Raw genomic sequence first — 17,397 nt, 5'->3', positions numbered from 1 at the left:
GGAGGTGCTTTTGTTAGGTGACAGGGTGGGGGGGCAAAAATGAGCGGATGAGGGGGTTTTGCCCCGCGTTGGGGCTCTTTATATGCATTCTCGTTTTCTTCTCTCCTCTGGCGCTCCGTCGATCGGAACTATCAGAGACTCGGACTCAGGCGTCGGCGGCCGTTCATATAGTTGAATCATGATGCTTTCAATTAGTGCCAAGTTAACGTTCCCGCCCTGAAACACGGGACAAGACGCGCCGAAACGCCCTGGTGTAACCCCAAATAGCTCCACTCATTTGAGCCTGTTTGACACTGAGATTACGTGTTAGGGTTGTACGGTAAGACGAGTTCCCTACCCAATACCGTCTAACCCTAGTGTGCTAACTCTAACCATGTCCCTTTCCATGTGCTCTCCCATGCCCTCCTAAGCTCTGTCCAGTGTCGTCCCAAAAACACTCCCTTTGAGAGGGAACTCGCACATCACCACCACCACTCCTCCTCCCCCTCCTCACCGCCATGCCGCTCATACAGCTGCAATGTCGCTTCCCGCCACCCCACAGGTTGCTTGCTGATCAACGGTCGTGAGATGTCGTTGATATGTGGTACGCGCGATGATGCATGTCCGTTATTGTTATTAAGTAAGGGGTGCCGAGACAAAGCATCCTGGACGGGACGCGTCACATCCTCCTGTTCCGGTGGTGGATTCCGTTGCGTTACGATGTGTGCTGATTTCGTTGTGGCGGTGGTGGTGCTGGGTTTCGACGGCGTCGGCTGGGTAAACACTCTCGAAGGCTTCACCCGACCACCTGTCGATGGCTTCGCTTTGCTGTTCATCATAACAGGCTTTCTGGGCGGTTTTATCGTTGTAGAGACTTTGGCAAGATATGTCTTCGCTGGAGGTATGGGGATGCTCGTCTTCACCTTACTCGCGTCAACATTTGGTGGTTTTGTTGGTGGCTGGCGATTGACGTGAGCGAGGGTAGGTTTCGATTTCGCCGAATTCTTCTCCTTCGTCGCGGATGTCCTCAAGACCGGTCTTTCCGATGTCGTCCGGTTTGTCGATATCGCTGGCGTCGAGTCCGCCTCTTTCACAACCTGCCTTTCCAATTCGCCTTCCTCCTTCCTTTCACCAACCTCGCCTTCCTCCATCGTCACATCTACACCAACACTCTCCTCCGCCTCCTCCCCATCCTCCTCAAACCCTCCAAAACTATCCGTATCATCCCCATCCCCGCCTTCGTCCTCATCATCTTCATCCCGCCTCGTCTCCGAAACCACCGGCTGCCTTGCGCCTTTCCCCGCACCCTCAGGTCTGGCCCTTTTCACAGGACTTTCCCCCGTCTCCTGACTCGCGGCGGGGAAGGATGTTCTGGCTGGTTGTCGCATCAGACGTCGGGATGGATGCTTGCGATGCTGTGGCTGCGGGATAGGCGTTGTGGGGATTTGCGGGATGGATGTGGTCGTTAGCGTGACGCGGGGTTTACGGGGGCGGGTGGGCAGGTGTAGTGGGGTTGATGGGAGATAGGGAATTTTGGTATGTTCCGTCGGTGAGGGTTTCTGAATGATAAATTTGATCAGAAGTTAGTGTTGGGTTTGACAGGGCTTCAATTCGTGGTATAATGCGAACCTCAAATGACCCTTGCGTCTTCGGTCGGGGTGTTTCAAAGTAGTGATGTGGACCGTAGAGATTGGCGGGGAGGACCATGAACGTCGGTTTCTCGCGATCGTAGTGAACTGATTCCGCCGCCTACCAAAACAAAGACCCACACAGTCCAATATCAGTAAGCTGGCGATTCCATCCTCCAACGACACCCACGCAACAGACAGTCAGTTCGCACCTTCCGCTCCTCCCTCAACCTGTCCGCCGTGTCGGTACTGATGACAGGCAACCACCCCTGACCTCTACTTTTCATCGTAACATGCGGCGCGGACCTCACTCTCGTCCTGCGGTTCCGCCGCCTATCAGTTCCAGCTTCCTCGTCCGGTCCCGTCGTCGCAAGACCACCGTGTTCAGCGGCCCTGTGGGGCGTAGAGACAAGCCGCTGATATCGGTCCACAGTCTCAGCTTTGCTGAACGCGCAGATGTGTGTTTTGTGAGCGTGGGTGGGGACGTGGATGGGGAGGGAGGCGGTTTGGGCGAATTCTTTCTGGGAGCGGAGGGAATGTTGTGAGTTATGCGAATATTGTAAGCGAGCTGAAACGGGTGTTGTTTTATTTTGGTACCCAGTACTTTGTCCGGAACCGGTTGCGTAACCGCATGAAATCCATATCTTCCCGATCCTCAAGTTCCGCAACATGTTCCTTGACCGTTCTGAAATGCTGGTGCGGCTCACGGTGCGGTTGCACTTCAGCAGCTGTAGTCTGCCCATCCCCCTCGCTTGCCGACGCAGCCTTCAAAGCCTCCTCAAGGCACCCATCACACAGCGCACTATACCCCTTCACCACCGCCGCAGCCGCCGCATATCTCAGCGCATTCACAACCAAACCGCCAGCATCCGATTCAGCCGGGTCCCAATACGCATGCCACTTCCCATCAATCTCAACTCTCGGCGTCGCGATCATATTCAGCGAGACAACGTTCTCATTCACTGCCGCGAGCGGGACACCCGTTCCCCATCGGGCGATGACACGCGAGCCTTTGGCGGCAGTGCCCTTTGCGAAAAACACGTAGTTTTCGGTACCGATTCGCCGTACGTTCTGAAGGATAGGGTGGGGGCGTGACTGACTAGCCGCTGTTGACGTCGACGCAGAGACTTTTGATGCAGCGCCCCAGCCGGGGGCAGACGCCTCTTGCATTCCGACGGGTTTGAATGCGCTGGGGAAGTTGTCTGGCGTGCAGACCAGTCCAATGCGTTCGTGGGCGATGGCCCGATGTAGGACAGCTTGCCAAGCCGCTCGTTGTTTGCCATTCGTCGGCTTCTTTCGACGCCGGAACGGCTCCAGAAGCTGTCCCACAAGGAGTACCGCCGTCCGTGTCTCCAATGCATCCGATGTGAGTTCCGTGCTGTCCAAGTCCAGGGCGTCTACGGCGATGACCGCCCCGCTGGACATCAAGAGAGACTTCAATATGTCCAGCGTGGCCACAGACAGACCGTGGTGCAGAATGAGAACTGATGCCAATGTGGGCATCAAACTGTTGGGAACTCTGCAATCGGCATGAAACAGTGCATTGCACTGGACGCAACGCGATGTCATGGCCTTTGCACATGATGAGCATAACCTGGGCGTGGCTACCTGGGAGATGTCGTGAAGGTGAGCCGATGCTTACAGAAGAATAGGGAGGGGAATATCCACATACCGCAAGCTTCTGCACACCCGGACGGGCAAGCCAACGCAAAACAGCGGGATCTTTGTACGGGTCATATCCAAACGGCGGAAATGCTTCCCGTTTCTCCGCCTTTCGATGCAGGGAGCGAACGTTGCTCTGCGGTTCTTCATACGTAAAAGTGAAGCCGTGAGAACTGGGTTGGGGATAAGGTGAGTTTGGAACGCCCGACGCCCCCAAGTGCTTCATACTCCGTCTTACCCATCAATGGCAGGGAAGGGCTCTGCTACGCTCATGCTAATACGGCCTTGTGCTATCCAAGCTGTTTTCTTCAAGGATACCAAGAGTTTACGTTGCTCGTTTCCGCCTTCAGGCCTCCTGGGCGCAAAGAAACGGGGCAGGGTCGAACTGACGGTACGGTTGATCCGAATGTACCCGATTATCGATTATCCCGGTAGCGGAGCCTTGTGGCGTTGCACCTTCGTTTGACGGTACCGGGAGGCAGTGGCGGTTTCAAGCATATGGGGCGCCATCGCGAAGATGGGGGTGGGAAAAAGTCCGGAAAGAAGCGTAACCCTGCGATGAGTGTGGAATTCCAAGAGCACGCGCAACGAGGGGTGTGGCGGTATCACAGTGGGGCTGTTCCCCATTGCCTGAATTTGCCTCCCTCGACTTGCTGCAAATGCAAAACCAGTGAAACAGACTCACAATTCCAACAACAACAGCACAACCGCAACAATGGCAGACCCTATGGACCTCTCCCTCGACGACATCATCGCCTCAAACAGGCCCAAGCGCCGCACCAAGCAGGGAAACGGTGTCTCCTTCGCTTCAGACACACGCAGATCCAACAACTACCGCTCGCGATCCTCCTACGACCGGCCCGACGGCAGAGGATCAGGCGGCCCCCGTCGCGAGAACAAGCCGTATGCACGAAGAGACTTGGAAGGGCAGTGGAAGCATGATATGTTTGGCGACTCGAGGGGTGGATCTGGCGCTGGCTTGAGGGATAGCGGGCGAGTGGGGAGGAGTACCGCTGCAGAAGGAGCGACGATCACGATTAAGAATTTGCACTGGAACGTGAGTTAAAGGGAACTGCGTCTTGGGTGAGGTATGACGCAAACTGATCCGGATTCTTCAGGTGACGCAGGAGGATATCGCAGAGCTTATGGGGTCGGTACCTACCACCGTGTGAAGGCGAAATTGCGAAAAGCGTTTCAGCACTTGTCGGAACCTCGTTCTTACCAAATCCTCCCTCCCACACTTCCAATCTACGGCATGTCCGTCGGCATCTCACATGGGACACCGTGATCTTACCTGAACAGAACACAAGGAGCAGTCAACAAGATACACTTCAAGTACGACAACGCCGGTCGCTCTCTCGGAGAGTGCGAAGTTACGTTCGACAGCGCCCGTGCAGCACAGTCCGCCCTCGACACCTACGATGGCCGCGAACTTGACGGACAAGCGATGACGGTCGAACTCATCGGCGGAGGGTCCAGGCAGGCTGGTCGGGGCGCTGTCGGAAGCTCTCTAGCCGACCGCCTCGGTCCCAAGCAGGGGAGCAGCATCGTCGACAGGCTCGGGCAGAAGTTGGAGGACCGACTGGGGCCTCGCCTAGGTGCGAAGGTGGGGGGACAGAGCAATGGTGGCGGGCCGGACAGAAACGGACGTGGAAACCGTGGGAGGGGCGGACGCACCGGGGTGGGACGTGCTCCGCGGAAGGGACCTGCGACGATGGAGGATTTGGACGCACAGATGGAGCGGTACATGTCGGGAGAGCCGGAGCCGGAACCTGTGGCCCTGCAGAATGGAAAGGTTGATTGGGATAAGCCGGCCGACACCGGGGCTCGCGGGATCATCACTTATGATGATATCGACACCTTTGCGATGCAATAGTCGATGGGCTGATTGCCAGTACCAGTCGATGTACCTGTTTCCCCTTTAATTTAGCGAATTGCACAAGAGGGTATGCCGTCCTCGTTGTCTTGTTTGCATAATACGAAAACCTTATATATCGCTGTGAAGACAACATCGCTATGACCTTAATGGCTTTCTACTGTATTTGAAGTCAAGAAGTGCAAGCAGGCGAATTTAGTTATCCATGCAGACAAACATTTTGTGCAACTTCTTGCGTTATCTGAGCTCTTTTCATATGAAGCACCCATCTACTCTCCTCGGAACAGGCAGCGATGAAGCTATCTGGGCTTTCGGGGTTCAACGTCTCGATGTTCGAACTCTTGGACAGGTGAACGGTCAAAACGCGTCCGTATAAAAGTCCAACAGTTTGGCCCCCAACTCAGCTCAGCTTTGACTTTCCTCCCACCCATCCGTTTCCCAAACGGGCTTCACAAGCACAACCGAAAGTTCCTTGGACCTCTCCACCTCCTTGCCTTTACGTCGTCCACACCCCGGAAGCACCCCTTCCGCCCTCGGAACTAGTTTGGTCAAGATGGCCGAGATGCAAGACCATGCCGTCGCTGACGAGGAGGACATGGAAGAGGAGTTTGAGGTAACGTTTAGCCCTTGGCTGAGTTGCTGAAGGTCTACGGAGCTAACCAACGCACTGCTTGAGAGCTCCCTTCTCTTGTACTGATGTCGGTTGTTTCTGCTGCTTCGCACAGGTTTCACCGGTAAGTCAAGATTGCATGGTGCTGAGCACAGTCGTCGTGAACTGACATTTCTTTCCTCACGCGGCATTGAAGGATTTTATGGAAGTGAGTAGAGCTTTGAGGCTGCTTCCCTGCTTCTCATCGAGCGGTTCTGACATATCCACGTTTCTCATTCCCATTAGGTTGAGAAACTTCAAGATGCCGGTATCAATAACGCAGATATTCAGAAGCTTAAGAGCAACGGGATCACCACCGTTCGGGTGAGTATTTGATTGTTACCAGCCGACGACTGTGCCAGTATGACCACCGAAGCACGATGTTTACTTCCGCCTACAGGCCGTCCAAATGACCACCAGCCGGAACTTATCAAAGATCAAGGGTCTCTCCGAAGCCAAGATCGAGAAAATGAAGGAAGCCGCGGGCAAGCTGCTTCCATGTACCTTCGTCACCGGCATCGAGCTGGAGGCCAAGCGCAAGAGTGTCGTCCGTATCTCCACGGGCTGCAAGGACTTTGACACCCTTCTGGGCGGAGGAGTTCAGACTATGTCCATCACGGAAGCTTTCGGGGAGTTCCGAACCGGTAAAACGCAGCTGTCGCATACGCTTTGTGTTATGGCTCAGCTGCCGGCTTCTATGGGAGGCGGTAACGGCAAGGTTTGTTGTCGCTACATTTGGCCGGGTCTCCATCGCAATCGAACACTCACTCTGACCCCCATCTTTTCCATCGTCAGGCCGCATTCATCGACACGGAAGGCACTTTCCGTCCCGAGCGTATCAAGTCCATCGCCGCGCGTTTCAACGTCGATGGAGAAGCCGCACTCGACAACATTGCCGTCGCCCGTGCGCACAACAGCGAGCACCAAATGGAGCTCCTGAACCATCTCGCCGCTCGACTGTGCGAGGAGCGCCAGTACCGTCTTGTCGTCATCGATTCCATCATCGCTCTGTTCAGGACTGACTATAGCGGTCGTGGTGAACTTGCGGAGCGACAGCAGAAGCTTAACCAGATGATGTCTAAGCTCATGCGGATTGCTGAAGAGTTCAATGTTGCGATTTTCATTACCAACCAGGTAGAGGAAACCCCCGTCTTTCACCGAGGTCGTCACCATGAACCGCACTTCATACTCCTCCCGTCTCCTACGCGTAGATGTGCGCTGACCCTGGAGGTGGCTTGACCTTTGTCGCTGATCCCAAGAAACCCATTGGAGGACACGTGCTTGCGCACGCTTCTACCACCCGGCTCTACCTCCGTAAAGGGCGTGGCGAGCAGAGGATTTGCAAGATCTACGATAGTCCGGATGTTCCTGGTATGCTCACGTTGCAATTCTTCTTTACAATCGTTGGGCAAATCGCTGATGTACCGTTTCAATCCTATAGAATCCGAAGCTGGTGAGTGCGCCCCACATCGCCCGACATACAAAATGACCTCCCAACGAATCTCTCTCCCTCACAGTCTACCAAATTACCGAGGGCGGTATCGCGGACTCGACCGAGTAAAGCGGCGTGGCCCTAGCTTGGAAAAGAGGACCTATTCCCCGGGGTAGGGCGTAGAATTGATAGGATTGATGGGACCCTATTACTCTTCAGAACATGGTGTATATGGTTTGTTTTTTATGCACGGCGCTTTGTCGCCGGTCGTTGTTTGCGAGGACGTGTGTGTGTATTTGTACATAGGCAGTGTTTGTATTTGTTTTGTGTTGTTTCTTCCCAATCCTACTGTAAATCCTACCGTATGTGCAAAACAATCCTCCGTTGCCTTTCCTGGTCGTCGTTCATGTCTTGAAGTGCTGATGACAGCCGCGCGTTTGGCTTTGGAAGTTGGCGGCGCGCGTGCAAAGAGCGGAATGATTACGGATTGCGCAATTCCTAAAGAGAACGCTTCGCGGAGCTCCGGCGTCTCCGCTTTTCACACCTCCGTTCACACCTCTTTCTATCCCATTTTATACATCCCTCGCAGGCACACACCACTACTTCCCTCACACCCACCTCTCACCTCACCCCCCAACCCCTCCTCAAAATGGTATCAGCCTACTTCTACAACGACCTCGACACGACCGACGGCCGCAACCCGCATCAATACACGCCCAACCGCCCGGTCTCGCTCGACCAGTTGGCGGCTTTGGGGGTGCTGCATTGGCATTTGGATGTGAAGAGTGAGGGGTATATGGATGTTGTGGAAGGGATCTGTGTGGAACGGGCTTATAAGAATCGGGATGAGGTTGGTTGACAAGTGGGGGAGGTGGGGTGTTCTTTTGGGAGAGCTGGATGGAGGGGAATGGGGGAGGATGTGTGGGAGGTTAGGGGCGGCGAAAAGGAACGGGGGGATGCTATGAAAGATGGTGGGAGTGCCCGTTTGGTGCTCTAGGATGTCTCTTGGACGGGGTGCGGGTTGCAGCGGCATGTTGTGGCGAGCCATTGACAAAACTTAGGACGACCACCACCCGTCTCCAGCTCCCCTTCTTTTACCTAAAAGTCAAATGAGCGGGATGTCTGGAACGACATGGAGTCTGGGGGCCCCTTTAGTGGCCTGCGACAATCATTGACTCTCGGCTTGAGCCAGGTGGGCTCCCCGCCTCAACCGGACAACGAGGACGAAGCTACATCACCCAGTGCACCCCAACCCTCACAAGCCCGATCTAACCACCCCCTCCCTCTCCCCTTCCAGATAACAATATCCCGCGAGAAACTCCCAAACTACGAAGAAAAGCTTAAAACCTTCTTCACGGAACACATCCACGAGGACGAAGAGATCCGGTTCATCCTCGAAGGATCCGGCTATTTCGACATCCGCGCGCCGAACGATGCGTGGATCCGGATTAAGTGTGAGCAGGGGGATATGATTATACTGGTATGTTCCTCGTGTTCAAGCAGTCTCGTTGGATGATATTGAATGGGGGTTAACGGTTTTTCGGTGATGTATGTAGCCCGCGGGAATGTACCACCGTTTCACCCTCGACACGACCAACTACCTTAAAGCGATGCGGCTGTTCAAGGAGGACCCGAAATGGACGCCGCTGAATAGGAACCCGGACACCGATGCGAATTCGTACCGCACAAATTACCTGAATACAGTGGCGTACCCGGCCTCGGAGCGCTTTGCGGCGGAGGTTAATTGAGAGGGGAGCGACGGCGGCCGTTGGATTGCGCTTGGGGAGCGCGTAGTAGTTCAACCCAGGGGACATTTTTTGTATAGTGACATTTCCTTCTTTGCCTTCCACACTTTTTCTTGCATGTAACCCTTTAGGCTGATGCCTCATTATGCCGGCTGTCACGTCGGCCAGTCGTAGCATAGTACGACATAGTTTGCAATAGCAACAACATAAAACTGGCGTAGTAAAGATCTGCTCCGCATGTTCGCAAAAGCGCAACGAAGAAACTGACATTTGTGTGGGGCGAGGGATTTCCCCCCAATAATATACAAAAACTGGACATACAGACGTGTCCCAAATAAGTTGGGGAGTATGGGTTGGGGAGTATGGGTTGAGCGACGTTGGCGGCTAGTTAAAGCTACGGTTGCGCCCGTGCTTGTTAGCTACTATCTAGGTCATGCGGCGTGGGCGAATCACTGGTTACGTCGCCGCATGACTCGTGCCGGCGGTAATTACAATGTAATATGCGTTGGTCGAAGGGGGGCGCGATTGACCGATGCCCACTTCCTGGAATCCTCTATGAACTAAAAAAATCTACATTCCATTCGCGGTCAATTGCGCTTAGGCGCGCGCAGGCCGGCTCAAAGTGGGGATAGTAAATCCTTCCTCGGTGATGTGCTCCCATGCACCGTATGCTCCGACGACTCCGGCGAGGATCGCTCCTGTGAATACTGCAGGTCGAAGTCCGGCTGGAATGATGCAAACAGTATTATTAAGGGGTTATCAACAAGAGATGAGCCGGGGAGGGACGTGCATACCTGTAGATTTGAATAGGAATCCACTTGTGAATGCCGCTGCGACGTGGTTGTAGTAATCCGACTGACCGCCCCTCATTGCTTCGAATGCGTTGTCCAGCAACGCCCATCCCATAGCTGGAAAAACGTACGGTTAGCACGACTAGCCCCACACAACCCAAGTTTCACCTCAAAAAACCGATATTTGAAACATACTCATAATTCCCATGGAATTCGCAGCCCAAGGCCCATATCTCGTCGTCTGATTCAGCACATTGTTCATTCTCACTTTGAAAGTTGGCACCTGCGCAGTCCTAAACCCCCTCAACGTTCCGTACACTCCACCATACACGAGGCCACCCACATACGCCGTCCCCACCCCATACAGCAGCTTATCGTAGCCGGTACGCATCGGCAACGGGCCGAAGGTGCCCGTGGGTGGCTTGTGGGCAAGGCCGAAGGGGTTGTCGGACAAGTAGAGGATTTCAACGTCGTCCTGGGGTACAGCGGGGGCGAGTTTCTGTTTGAGGGAATCGACGTGCTTGGGCGAGGATTGGAGGTCGGCGAGCATGTCGGAGACTGTTATTGCGGACGTTGGCTGTGACGAGGAGGGTGAGGAAGGGGGTTGTGATGTGAAGGAGGTGGTTGGGGCGGTGTCGACGGGCGAGGCCGAGCTTGACGATGTTGGTGCTGGGGCTGCGGGTGCGCTTCCGCCGAAACCGAACCAGGACGACATTGCGAGTTGCGAGGGATATGCAGGGGTGTGTGAGGGAGTGGAATGGAGTGGGTGCTGAGCAATAAGTTATGTGCAAAGGATTGCGTTGCAATTTCCAACTCAACAGGCGGAACAACGATTAGTGAGGAGGGGCGAAAATTCCGATTCCCAGAATTGAATTCGAGCGCGCACGTGACTGACAATAAATGCATGCTCACGTAAGCAGCGACTGGCTTCTTTCGTGTCTCTTGTGCCTGGAGAAAGTTGCAAACCCCCAGTTTATAGAATTCACCTGCAGAACCAACACAATGGACGTCGCAGACCAGCTCCAGGCCCTCAAGGCAAAATAGTAAGTGTCCGGAGTGTGTATGCCTCTGGCTCTATACTCTCTCCCTTCGCTTGGTGTGGACGGGGAAGGCTTGTCCTTCCAACCGTTGCGCATTCGAGCACCACTAACGCTTCCTCACCACAATAGCAAGTCCGTGGAGGTAGAGAAGCTCATTCCCTTGGACTTTGACCTCGGCAACCTCGTCGCCTACGACACAAACCCCATCGACGCCGCCCAACTCAAAAAGCAGCCCGAAGCTTACCTAAAAGATGTCGCCCGGGACGGAACCCAGCTCCTCCTTAACCAAATTTTCTCTCTGCCAACCGAAACGAGTCTCGATAGTGTGACTGCGAAATTACCACCAGGAACGACCATCTTGCCACGAGCAAAACCAATCCCGAAGGACAAGCCTATGACCCGATGGGAGAAGTTCGCCAAGGCGAAGGGGATCCAGAAGACGACGAGGAAGAAGATGAATTATGATGAGGCGTCGGGAGAGTATAAGGCGAGGTGGGGATACAAGGGCACGAATACGGCGGAGGATGATTGGATTAAGGAGGTTCCTCATAATGCTGGTGAGTTGGGAGGGACCGTCAACATTTGTGACGACGAACGGCCGGAAACGCCTATGTCGGATGAATATTATTGATCGGACGATGACAGTCTTTCCGTGTCAACCGGTAAGGCATTTACTCACACCCTGGTTTTCTTCCCCAGACCCAATGGAAGACCAATACGAAAAAGCCCGCGAAGAGAAAACCGAGCGGGTCAACAAAAACAAACAGCAACAGCGCCGTAACGCCGAAGAGCACGCAGCCGTCTCCGCAGGCAAGAATCCGCGCGAGGTGCGCAAAGCCGAGGTCACAAAGAAGATCCTTGAGTCAAAGGGTGCCACGGCGTCCATGGGCCGGTTCGACAAGTCGCTCAGGAACGAGGACGCGGTTAAGGTGAAGCGGGGGAAGAGAAAGTTCGATGAGCTGACGCCGGGGGATGCGAGTAAGGAGAAGGAGGGTGTTATGAATGTTGTTAAGAAGGTGCTGAAGGGTGAGGATGGGAAGGTGATCAATGTGACAAAGGTATGTTTTGGGAAGCTTCCGATCGGCAGTTCATACGTGAGGGATGTCTCACTCTTACTTCCACAGGCCGTGAAACACGTCCACCAAAAGGGAGGATTGAAGGTTGTCGACTTTGACGACGGGAAAAAGAAGAAGACCAAGGGCAGGTCCAAGAAGTAGTAGTCAACACCCACCCACACAATCTCCGCCATCCCGTCTTTGTACATAGCAGATAGTTCTCCATTACGCAGTTCAGATTTAGGATCTTGTCGGGCAGCCTAAGCATTTAGAGGGCAGCCGGGCATGCAGCAACATATTTATATCATCTAGCCGCTGGCCATGCTGGCGTCAATCCCTCTCATTATGCGCAGGATATCATCTTCGTGTCGACGCTGCGATCCATAATATCATGGCTATTATTATTTGCATATCACATCTACGCCCCCGCTCTGTCGTCTTCTCACTCTTCAGTATCCATCCGAAACCCCCCATGACCCTCCTCGTCCTCCTCCCCACCCCCTACTCTCCCTTTCCCCCCAACCCCGCCATCCACGTAACTCCCCAACACACTCCCCTCATCAACAGCAGCCTCAACCAACCCCTCATCCAACAAATGAATCTCACACGTGCTATCCGCATACCCAAGCATCAGCGTAACATTCCTACTCGGCTGGGCCAATTTCACCTGCGATGCCGACGTCGTCCCGTCGGATATCACAGCGGTGTAGGCGGGACACAGCGCGAAGGTGACGATCGGTCCCGTCGTTCGTTGGCTACTTGTACTTGCACCTACGCTCCCCGACCGGACCACGAAGGCCGGGTCAGCTTCGCTTTCGCTGAGATCCCATACGCTCAGTTTGCCTGTTTCGTCCAGGACGAAGAAGACTGCGGGGCGTTGTGGGGACCATTGCACTGACACGATGGGGTCCGGGGAGGCGTCCCAGGTGACGAGCGGGGATGAGTCCGTGAGTTTGAAGAGGGCGATGGTGCCGGAGGTATAGCCGGCAAGGAAGAGGTTGGGATTGTGGGGAGAGCAGGAGAGGGACGTTATTGCGTCGATGGGTGTCTGGGAAGTGAGGGAGAACGCGCGCGGGTGGCAGCGGTGGCGGAACCGGGATTGGTGGAGGATGAGGCCGGTGTCGGTGCCGACGAGGAATTTGTCGACGTCGGGGATGAGGAAGTGGGAGGTTGTTACTCTGATCTCTTTTGAGGGGTTTGATCTGCGGGGTCATGTCGGGGAATTAAGTATTGAGGTGCTGTGAAAGTTTATTGGGACTGAATGGAAGAGCATACCTGTCCCGAGACTGGACGTTGAACGATGGCCCCTTGATAAGCTTGATCCTGCTGCCTATCCTCATGCCATAATCAGGCTCAGCTTCTGCAAACGACTCATCGAGGAGTTCCAGCACGGTCTGAATCCCAACCCATCAACGTTAGCAAGATTGTACCGCTCACCAAACCCCACCAATCCTCCGAACTCACCCAAAAATGTATCAACCCCCCCTCATCCAACGAAGCCACCTGAAACGACCCCTGCTCAATCGCAAACCGTCCCACCCCGGCCCCCGTACCCGTATCCCGCCTCATCGGCAACGGCGTCAACGTCCTAATCGGCGCCTCATGATATCCTTTCAACGTATATATCCCATCGGTGCTATAACTCGGCGCCTGCACACATATCTCCTTCCGCTGTTCACCCTCCCCAACCCCGACCATCCGATGCGTCGACGCCGCTTCCTGCAAATCCCACGCGCAGACGGTGCCGCTATTGGTGCCCGCGAAGACGAGGGCGGGTTTGGAGGGTGCGAAACAGCAGGTGGTGGGTTCGCTCTCGCAGACGAGGATGCGGTAGGGGCTTGTGAGGTCGCTGACGCGCCAGACGCAGAGGAGGCCGTCTTGGCCTAGTGGGGTGCGGTCTGTGGTGCTGAGGGAGTAGGCTACGAGGATGGTGCGGGCGTCGGTAGGGGAGTAGGTGATGGATTTGATTGTGCGGCCTGGGTGGCAGGGAGCGGGGTTAGAGAGTGGTCATGGGAGATACGGCCGATATTTGAGCGCACCTCGTAGGTATGGCAGGGGTTTCAAAGCGGTACAGCCTTGGCTGATGTTCACGCTAGTAGCAGAGGTGAAAGTGTGGGGCAACCCGCCGCTCGCGGCATTTTCCTCCAATAGCGTATCCATGACCTACATAAAGGTAATGCAATCAGGCGATGCTACCACGGCAAGACGTGACCAAAGCATGTGCACCCCTCACCTGAGCAGCCCTCTTCAAAAACGACGCCAACCGCAACGAATCAATCTTCGCCGTCTGACTCGCCCTAATCACACTCTTCGTGCTGACTTGCAACTGCTCGAGCGGGTTCCCACTGCCCGATCCCTGGAAATCGTCCGGTGGTGCCTGCACCCACTTGCTGTCGGTTTCCCAAAGGTCGGTCTGGGTTTCTTGTGAGCCTTGGTCTTCGTTGCTTTGTGTGCTGGCCTACAGAACGAGATTGGGGTCAGAATGAGCGATGTTGGAGCGAGGAGCTCTGTTTCTTGCATACCTGCACGGTATTCGACGTTCCATAATTCCGGATATAAAGCTCGTATTCGTTCAGCGGTTGTAAGTTCAGCAGTTCGTACGAACACACGTCCAAGGTTATGAGCTTGCTCAGGTCCTGGATGAGCGTTGTTCAGCCTGCATTCCTCATCGCATAGTCATGTTTCTAGCTTTCGATTTACCTTAGCGCGCTGATTCTGCCGCTTTTCCGAATCGGTCAACTTTCGTTGTTCCTGGGCTTTCTTCGTTGCAGCTGCAAGACCCACAATAGTCCTCTGTGGCAGCGCTGAAGACACCCGTTCCTTCTTTGTTTCTGCAGCAAAGGCCAATCTGAGTCCCCAATATGTGGGATATGGGCGAACGAAACCCCACTAACCCTGCTCCTTCATCTCCTGGGCCCGTTTCGCTTGTCGCGAAGAGGCTCGCTCGTTTTCCTCCTCCAGTGCCTTCTGGACCTGTTGGGGCGTCCGTCTTACTGGTCTTGCCTTGCTTCAAGTTGTGAAGCATGTCCATACCTCGTTCATATGTCCGTCAGCCGTAGCTACTTGCACCGGAGGGTATTCCCGAGGCTGAGGCGATTCTCTTTCCTCGTCGGTTTCCTCATCCTCATTCTCCCCATCATCCCTTCCAACGTCCGTCCTTCGAGGAAGAAGCTCAATCTCCTCCTCCTCGGAATCATCAGGCTCCGGCTGCTCCTCCTCTTGCTGAACATCCTCGAAATCCTCGAAGTCTTCGTCATAGTCCTTTGAGGAGGAGAATCAGTCTGGGCATCAACAAGATGTTAAGCGGATGCGATATTGAAAGCCAAACAACGATCACATTCCACATACCTCAAACTCCTCCTCGTAGGCGTCGTATGCATCGTCTGCTACTTGTTCGGCGGCTACGGGTGGTTTATCGCGGATAGTCTCTACGGGATGGGAGAGTGACTGGTCAATGGTGTTGCACTTCAGATCTAAGTGATGCAAAGCAGTACCTTTGTAAGCCGGGACATCATCTTCCTCCGAATCCTCCGCCCGCACAGGAACCTCCATCTTCGACTCCTTCCGCCGCTGCACCTTCGCAGGCTCCGGTACATCTCCACGCGATGCCGATCCACCGCTCGACGTCGGTTTTGCAATAATGGCTGGTTTCGCGTCGCGATTCGGCCGGGGTTCCGGATTACGTTGGGATTGGGCCTTGGTTTTGCTCGACACATCGCTTCTCGAGGACGCTCGTGCTACTCCTAAGGACTCGCGGGACGATGCCATGGCCAAATGGGTTGAACTCCCACGGAGGTTCTTGAGCCCAGGTTCACTCCTATTCCAGGGGTCATTAGACTGCTTTCAAGCAGTTCAAGAAAGGCAGCCTCCACTCACGAGTCCTTAGCTCTAGACCCTCTGCTTGACGTCGTTGGCCGACTTGATTTGGCAGCATCTTTGCTTATTTTTGACGATTGGGAGTCGAGGAACGCGTCCGAGCCGGTGGGCTTCTTGGAAGAGCTCTATTGAGGACCATGGCGTGAATTTTTGCTCAAGCAAGCCACAGGACGGTGGACCGCGTATATCCGCACTATCACCTTTTTCGTAGTAGTCATGGTAGTCTTCTCGGGTAAGTGGTTTGGGCGGAGATCTAGCCGAGGATGTTCACGGAGCAAGCGCCTTCGAAGTTCGAACTTTGGAGCATTGATTGCGCGTGACGTTTTGAGACGCGTCGCCAACTTGCAGCACGCACTTCCTGCGCTCGCCAACTCTCACCAGCAAACGATAGGCTGCACACTTCGATATCCTCAAAGATGCTTCCCGCCAGCACCCGGCCGAAAGAGGCTCATCCAATCATCGTAACCCTCGGCCAGTCTCAGAGCCGAATCCCTGCGAAATCAAGCGACGAGAGTGTGTACAGTCTCGTGTACCCAGATGAGAAGCCGGAGAGATATTCTAGCAGGCACGCCTCGCGCGTGAAGTCCGAGGCGAAGAACAAGTCAATGGATAGCCTGAACAAATGTGAGGGATACATTCCGCTTGGATTGCATCCCGCATTGGAAAGACATTGCTGACGGCTGCTTTTCCCTTTGTCCCCCTGAAAAGCGTTCAAACGGCTAGCAACCGATTCAACACCGCCATTGGTTGTTCCAAAGAATGTCCCCGCTACCGGAACAGGTCTATATGTGACGAGGGGCGGTGTGAGAACGGGCACAGTTCCACGGACGCAGCCGAAGAAAGCGACGTCCGCAGAAGCGACGCTAGGCACAAAGTCCAGATCGGCTGGGAGTGGGATCTTTGCGAGTAAGTGGGATGCTCAGCAAGGGAGGATGGTATCGCGTTACTAATGACTGCTCACGATCCATCAGAGGCAAAAGTACCATCTCGCTACGTCTCGCCAAGGACCAAACCGTCATCAAGCAAAGCGCCGGCCCCACCTCGACGAAAGTCTGGAGAAACCCAGAACATTTTGATCGTTGAGACACCATTGGAGATCCACGCCGAACCAGCGGTGGAGATCCCCGCGGCAGCGGAGTCTGAAATTGCCGAGTGCATCCAGGAGGCAGGCATACCGTCTTCGGGATCTACCGCAAGGCTCTTATCCAATGCAGAGCGGATCGACATACTGGCTGATTTGAAAGTGCAATGGGAACGATTATCGGATGCGTACCGTCGGCTGCCCATTGCAAGTGACACACCATCGCGGATGAGGAGGTCAGTAGGCGGAATGGACGGCTCTCAATGTGAGGTTTACTAAATTTGTCCATCTACCTAGGAAAGGAGACCTCGAAGCACAATTACAAGTCTTGGAGAAAGAGATGGAGCGCTTTGCTAGCTCGAATGTGATGGTCGCTTAGACTCATGAGCATTCCATTAGACGCTATGTGGAGTCTGAAGGATTACCGCTAACACCATGTAGCCAGAGGGAGACTTGACGAGGGTTGGAAAATATCCATTCCTTCTGTCTGCAGGGGAATCGATGAAGAGCCGTAGGACGGTCCACCTTTGTTTTCCTATTCGCCAACCCATACACAGAGTGAAAGTTTGACAAGAGATTCACG

At 54.5% G+C, this 17,397-nt stretch overlaps 8 protein-coding genes across 8 annotated transcripts; 5 read left to right on the top strand and 3 right to left on the bottom strand.

Annotated features, from left to right (window-relative positions):
* Nucleotides 1-172: 172 nt before the first annotated feature.
* On the bottom strand, nt 173-3,795 carry EV422DRAFT_535616 (uncharacterized protein). The gene is made up of 6 exons (XM_053070759.1): nt 3,508-3,795; nt 3,280-3,442; nt 2,205-3,215; nt 1,820-2,128; nt 1,609-1,728; nt 173-1,538 (listed from the first exon to the last, which is right to left on the bottom strand). Exons 1-6 carry the CDS (start codon nt 3,540-3,542, stop codon nt 462-464), a joined length of 2,715 nt encoding a protein of 904 aa, XP_052924125.1. The 5' UTR covers nt 3,543-3,795; the 3' UTR covers nt 173-461.
* Nucleotides 3,796-3,939: 144 nt separating this feature from the next.
* EV422DRAFT_535615 (uncharacterized protein) lies at nt 3,940-5,299 on the top strand. The gene is made up of 3 exons (XM_053070758.1): nt 3,940-4,326; nt 4,388-4,419; nt 4,572-5,299. Exons 1-3 carry the CDS (start codon nt 3,985-3,987, stop codon nt 5,143-5,145), a joined length of 948 nt encoding a protein of 315 aa, XP_052924124.1. The 5' UTR covers nt 3,940-3,984; the 3' UTR covers nt 5,146-5,299.
* A 25-nt stretch (nt 5,300-5,324) lies between these two features.
* EV422DRAFT_535612 (uncharacterized protein) lies at nt 5,325-7,026 on the top strand. The gene is made up of 6 exons (XM_053070757.1): nt 5,325-5,758; nt 5,871-5,879; nt 5,952-5,963; nt 6,041-6,118; nt 6,195-6,856; nt 6,922-7,026. Exons 1-5 carry the CDS (start codon nt 5,699-5,701, stop codon nt 6,732-6,734), a joined length of 699 nt encoding a protein of 232 aa, XP_052924123.1. The 5' UTR covers nt 5,325-5,698; the 3' UTR covers nt 6,735-6,856; nt 6,922-7,026.
* A 739-nt stretch (nt 7,027-7,765) lies between these two features.
* EV422DRAFT_558959 (Acireductone dioxygenase ARD family) lies at nt 7,766-9,204 on the top strand. The gene is made up of 3 exons (XM_053071930.1): nt 7,766-8,076; nt 8,524-8,706; nt 8,783-9,204. The coding sequence occupies exons 1-3, from the start codon at nt 7,876-7,878 to the stop codon at nt 8,972-8,974; spliced, it is 576 nt and encodes a 191-aa protein (XP_052924122.1). The 5' UTR covers nt 7,766-7,875; the 3' UTR covers nt 8,975-9,204.
* A 178-nt stretch (nt 9,205-9,382) lies between these two features.
* EV422DRAFT_599211 (Tim17/Tim22/Tim23/Pmp24 family-domain-containing protein) lies at nt 9,383-10,477 on the bottom strand (the record flags this gene model as incomplete). Its single annotated transcript, XM_053073654.1, has 3 exons — nt 9,383-9,696; nt 9,766-9,879; nt 9,958-10,477. The coding sequence occupies 3 exons, from the start codon at nt 10,475-10,477 to the stop codon at nt 9,569-9,571; spliced, it is 762 nt and encodes a 253-aa protein (XP_052924121.1). The 3' UTR covers nt 9,383-9,568.
* Nucleotides 10,478-10,724: 247 nt separating this feature from the next.
* On the top strand, nt 10,725-12,342 carry EV422DRAFT_535571 (ribosome biogenesis regulatory protein-domain-containing protein). The gene is made up of 4 exons (XM_053070756.1): nt 10,725-10,805; nt 10,932-11,359; nt 11,502-11,860; nt 11,927-12,342. Exons 1-4 carry the CDS (start codon nt 10,765-10,767, stop codon nt 12,017-12,019), a joined length of 921 nt encoding a protein of 306 aa, XP_052924120.1. The 5' UTR covers nt 10,725-10,764; the 3' UTR covers nt 12,020-12,342.
* EV422DRAFT_621335 (WD40-repeat-containing domain protein) lies at nt 12,300-16,064 on the bottom strand (the record flags this gene model as incomplete). Its single annotated transcript, XM_053074135.1, has 13 exons — nt 15,934-16,064; nt 15,734-15,858; nt 15,352-15,674; nt 15,206-15,285; nt 14,891-15,118; nt 14,752-14,830; nt 14,558-14,688; nt 14,380-14,493; nt 14,091-14,315; nt 13,897-14,020; nt 13,322-13,833; nt 13,133-13,251; nt 12,300-13,059 (listed from the first exon to the last, which is right to left on the bottom strand). Exons 1-13 carry the CDS (start codon nt 15,949-15,951, stop codon nt 12,300-12,302), a joined length of 2,838 nt encoding a protein of 945 aa, XP_052924119.1. The 5' UTR covers nt 15,952-16,064.
* Nucleotides 16,065-16,682: 618 nt separating this feature from the next.
* On the top strand, nt 16,683-17,193 carry EV422DRAFT_507662 (uncharacterized protein; the record flags this gene model as incomplete). The annotated part of the gene is made up of 2 exons (XM_053068673.1): nt 16,683-17,050; nt 17,112-17,193. The coding sequence occupies 2 exons, from the start codon at nt 16,683-16,685 to the stop codon at nt 17,191-17,193; spliced, it is 450 nt and encodes a 149-aa protein (XP_052924118.1).
* Nucleotides 17,194-17,397: the final 204 nt, after the last annotated feature.

This window comes from Fimicolochytrium jonesii, assembly GCF_025526975.1.
Source record: "Fimicolochytrium jonesii strain JEL569 chromosome Unknown EV422scaffold_18, whole genome shotgun sequence".
Taxonomy (NCBI): domain Eukaryota; kingdom Fungi; phylum Chytridiomycota; class Chytridiomycetes; order Spizellomycetales; family Powellomycetaceae; genus Fimicolochytrium; species Fimicolochytrium jonesii.
Note: the sequence above shows the minus strand (reverse complement) of the source record. Positions and strands in the feature narration are given on the sequence as shown.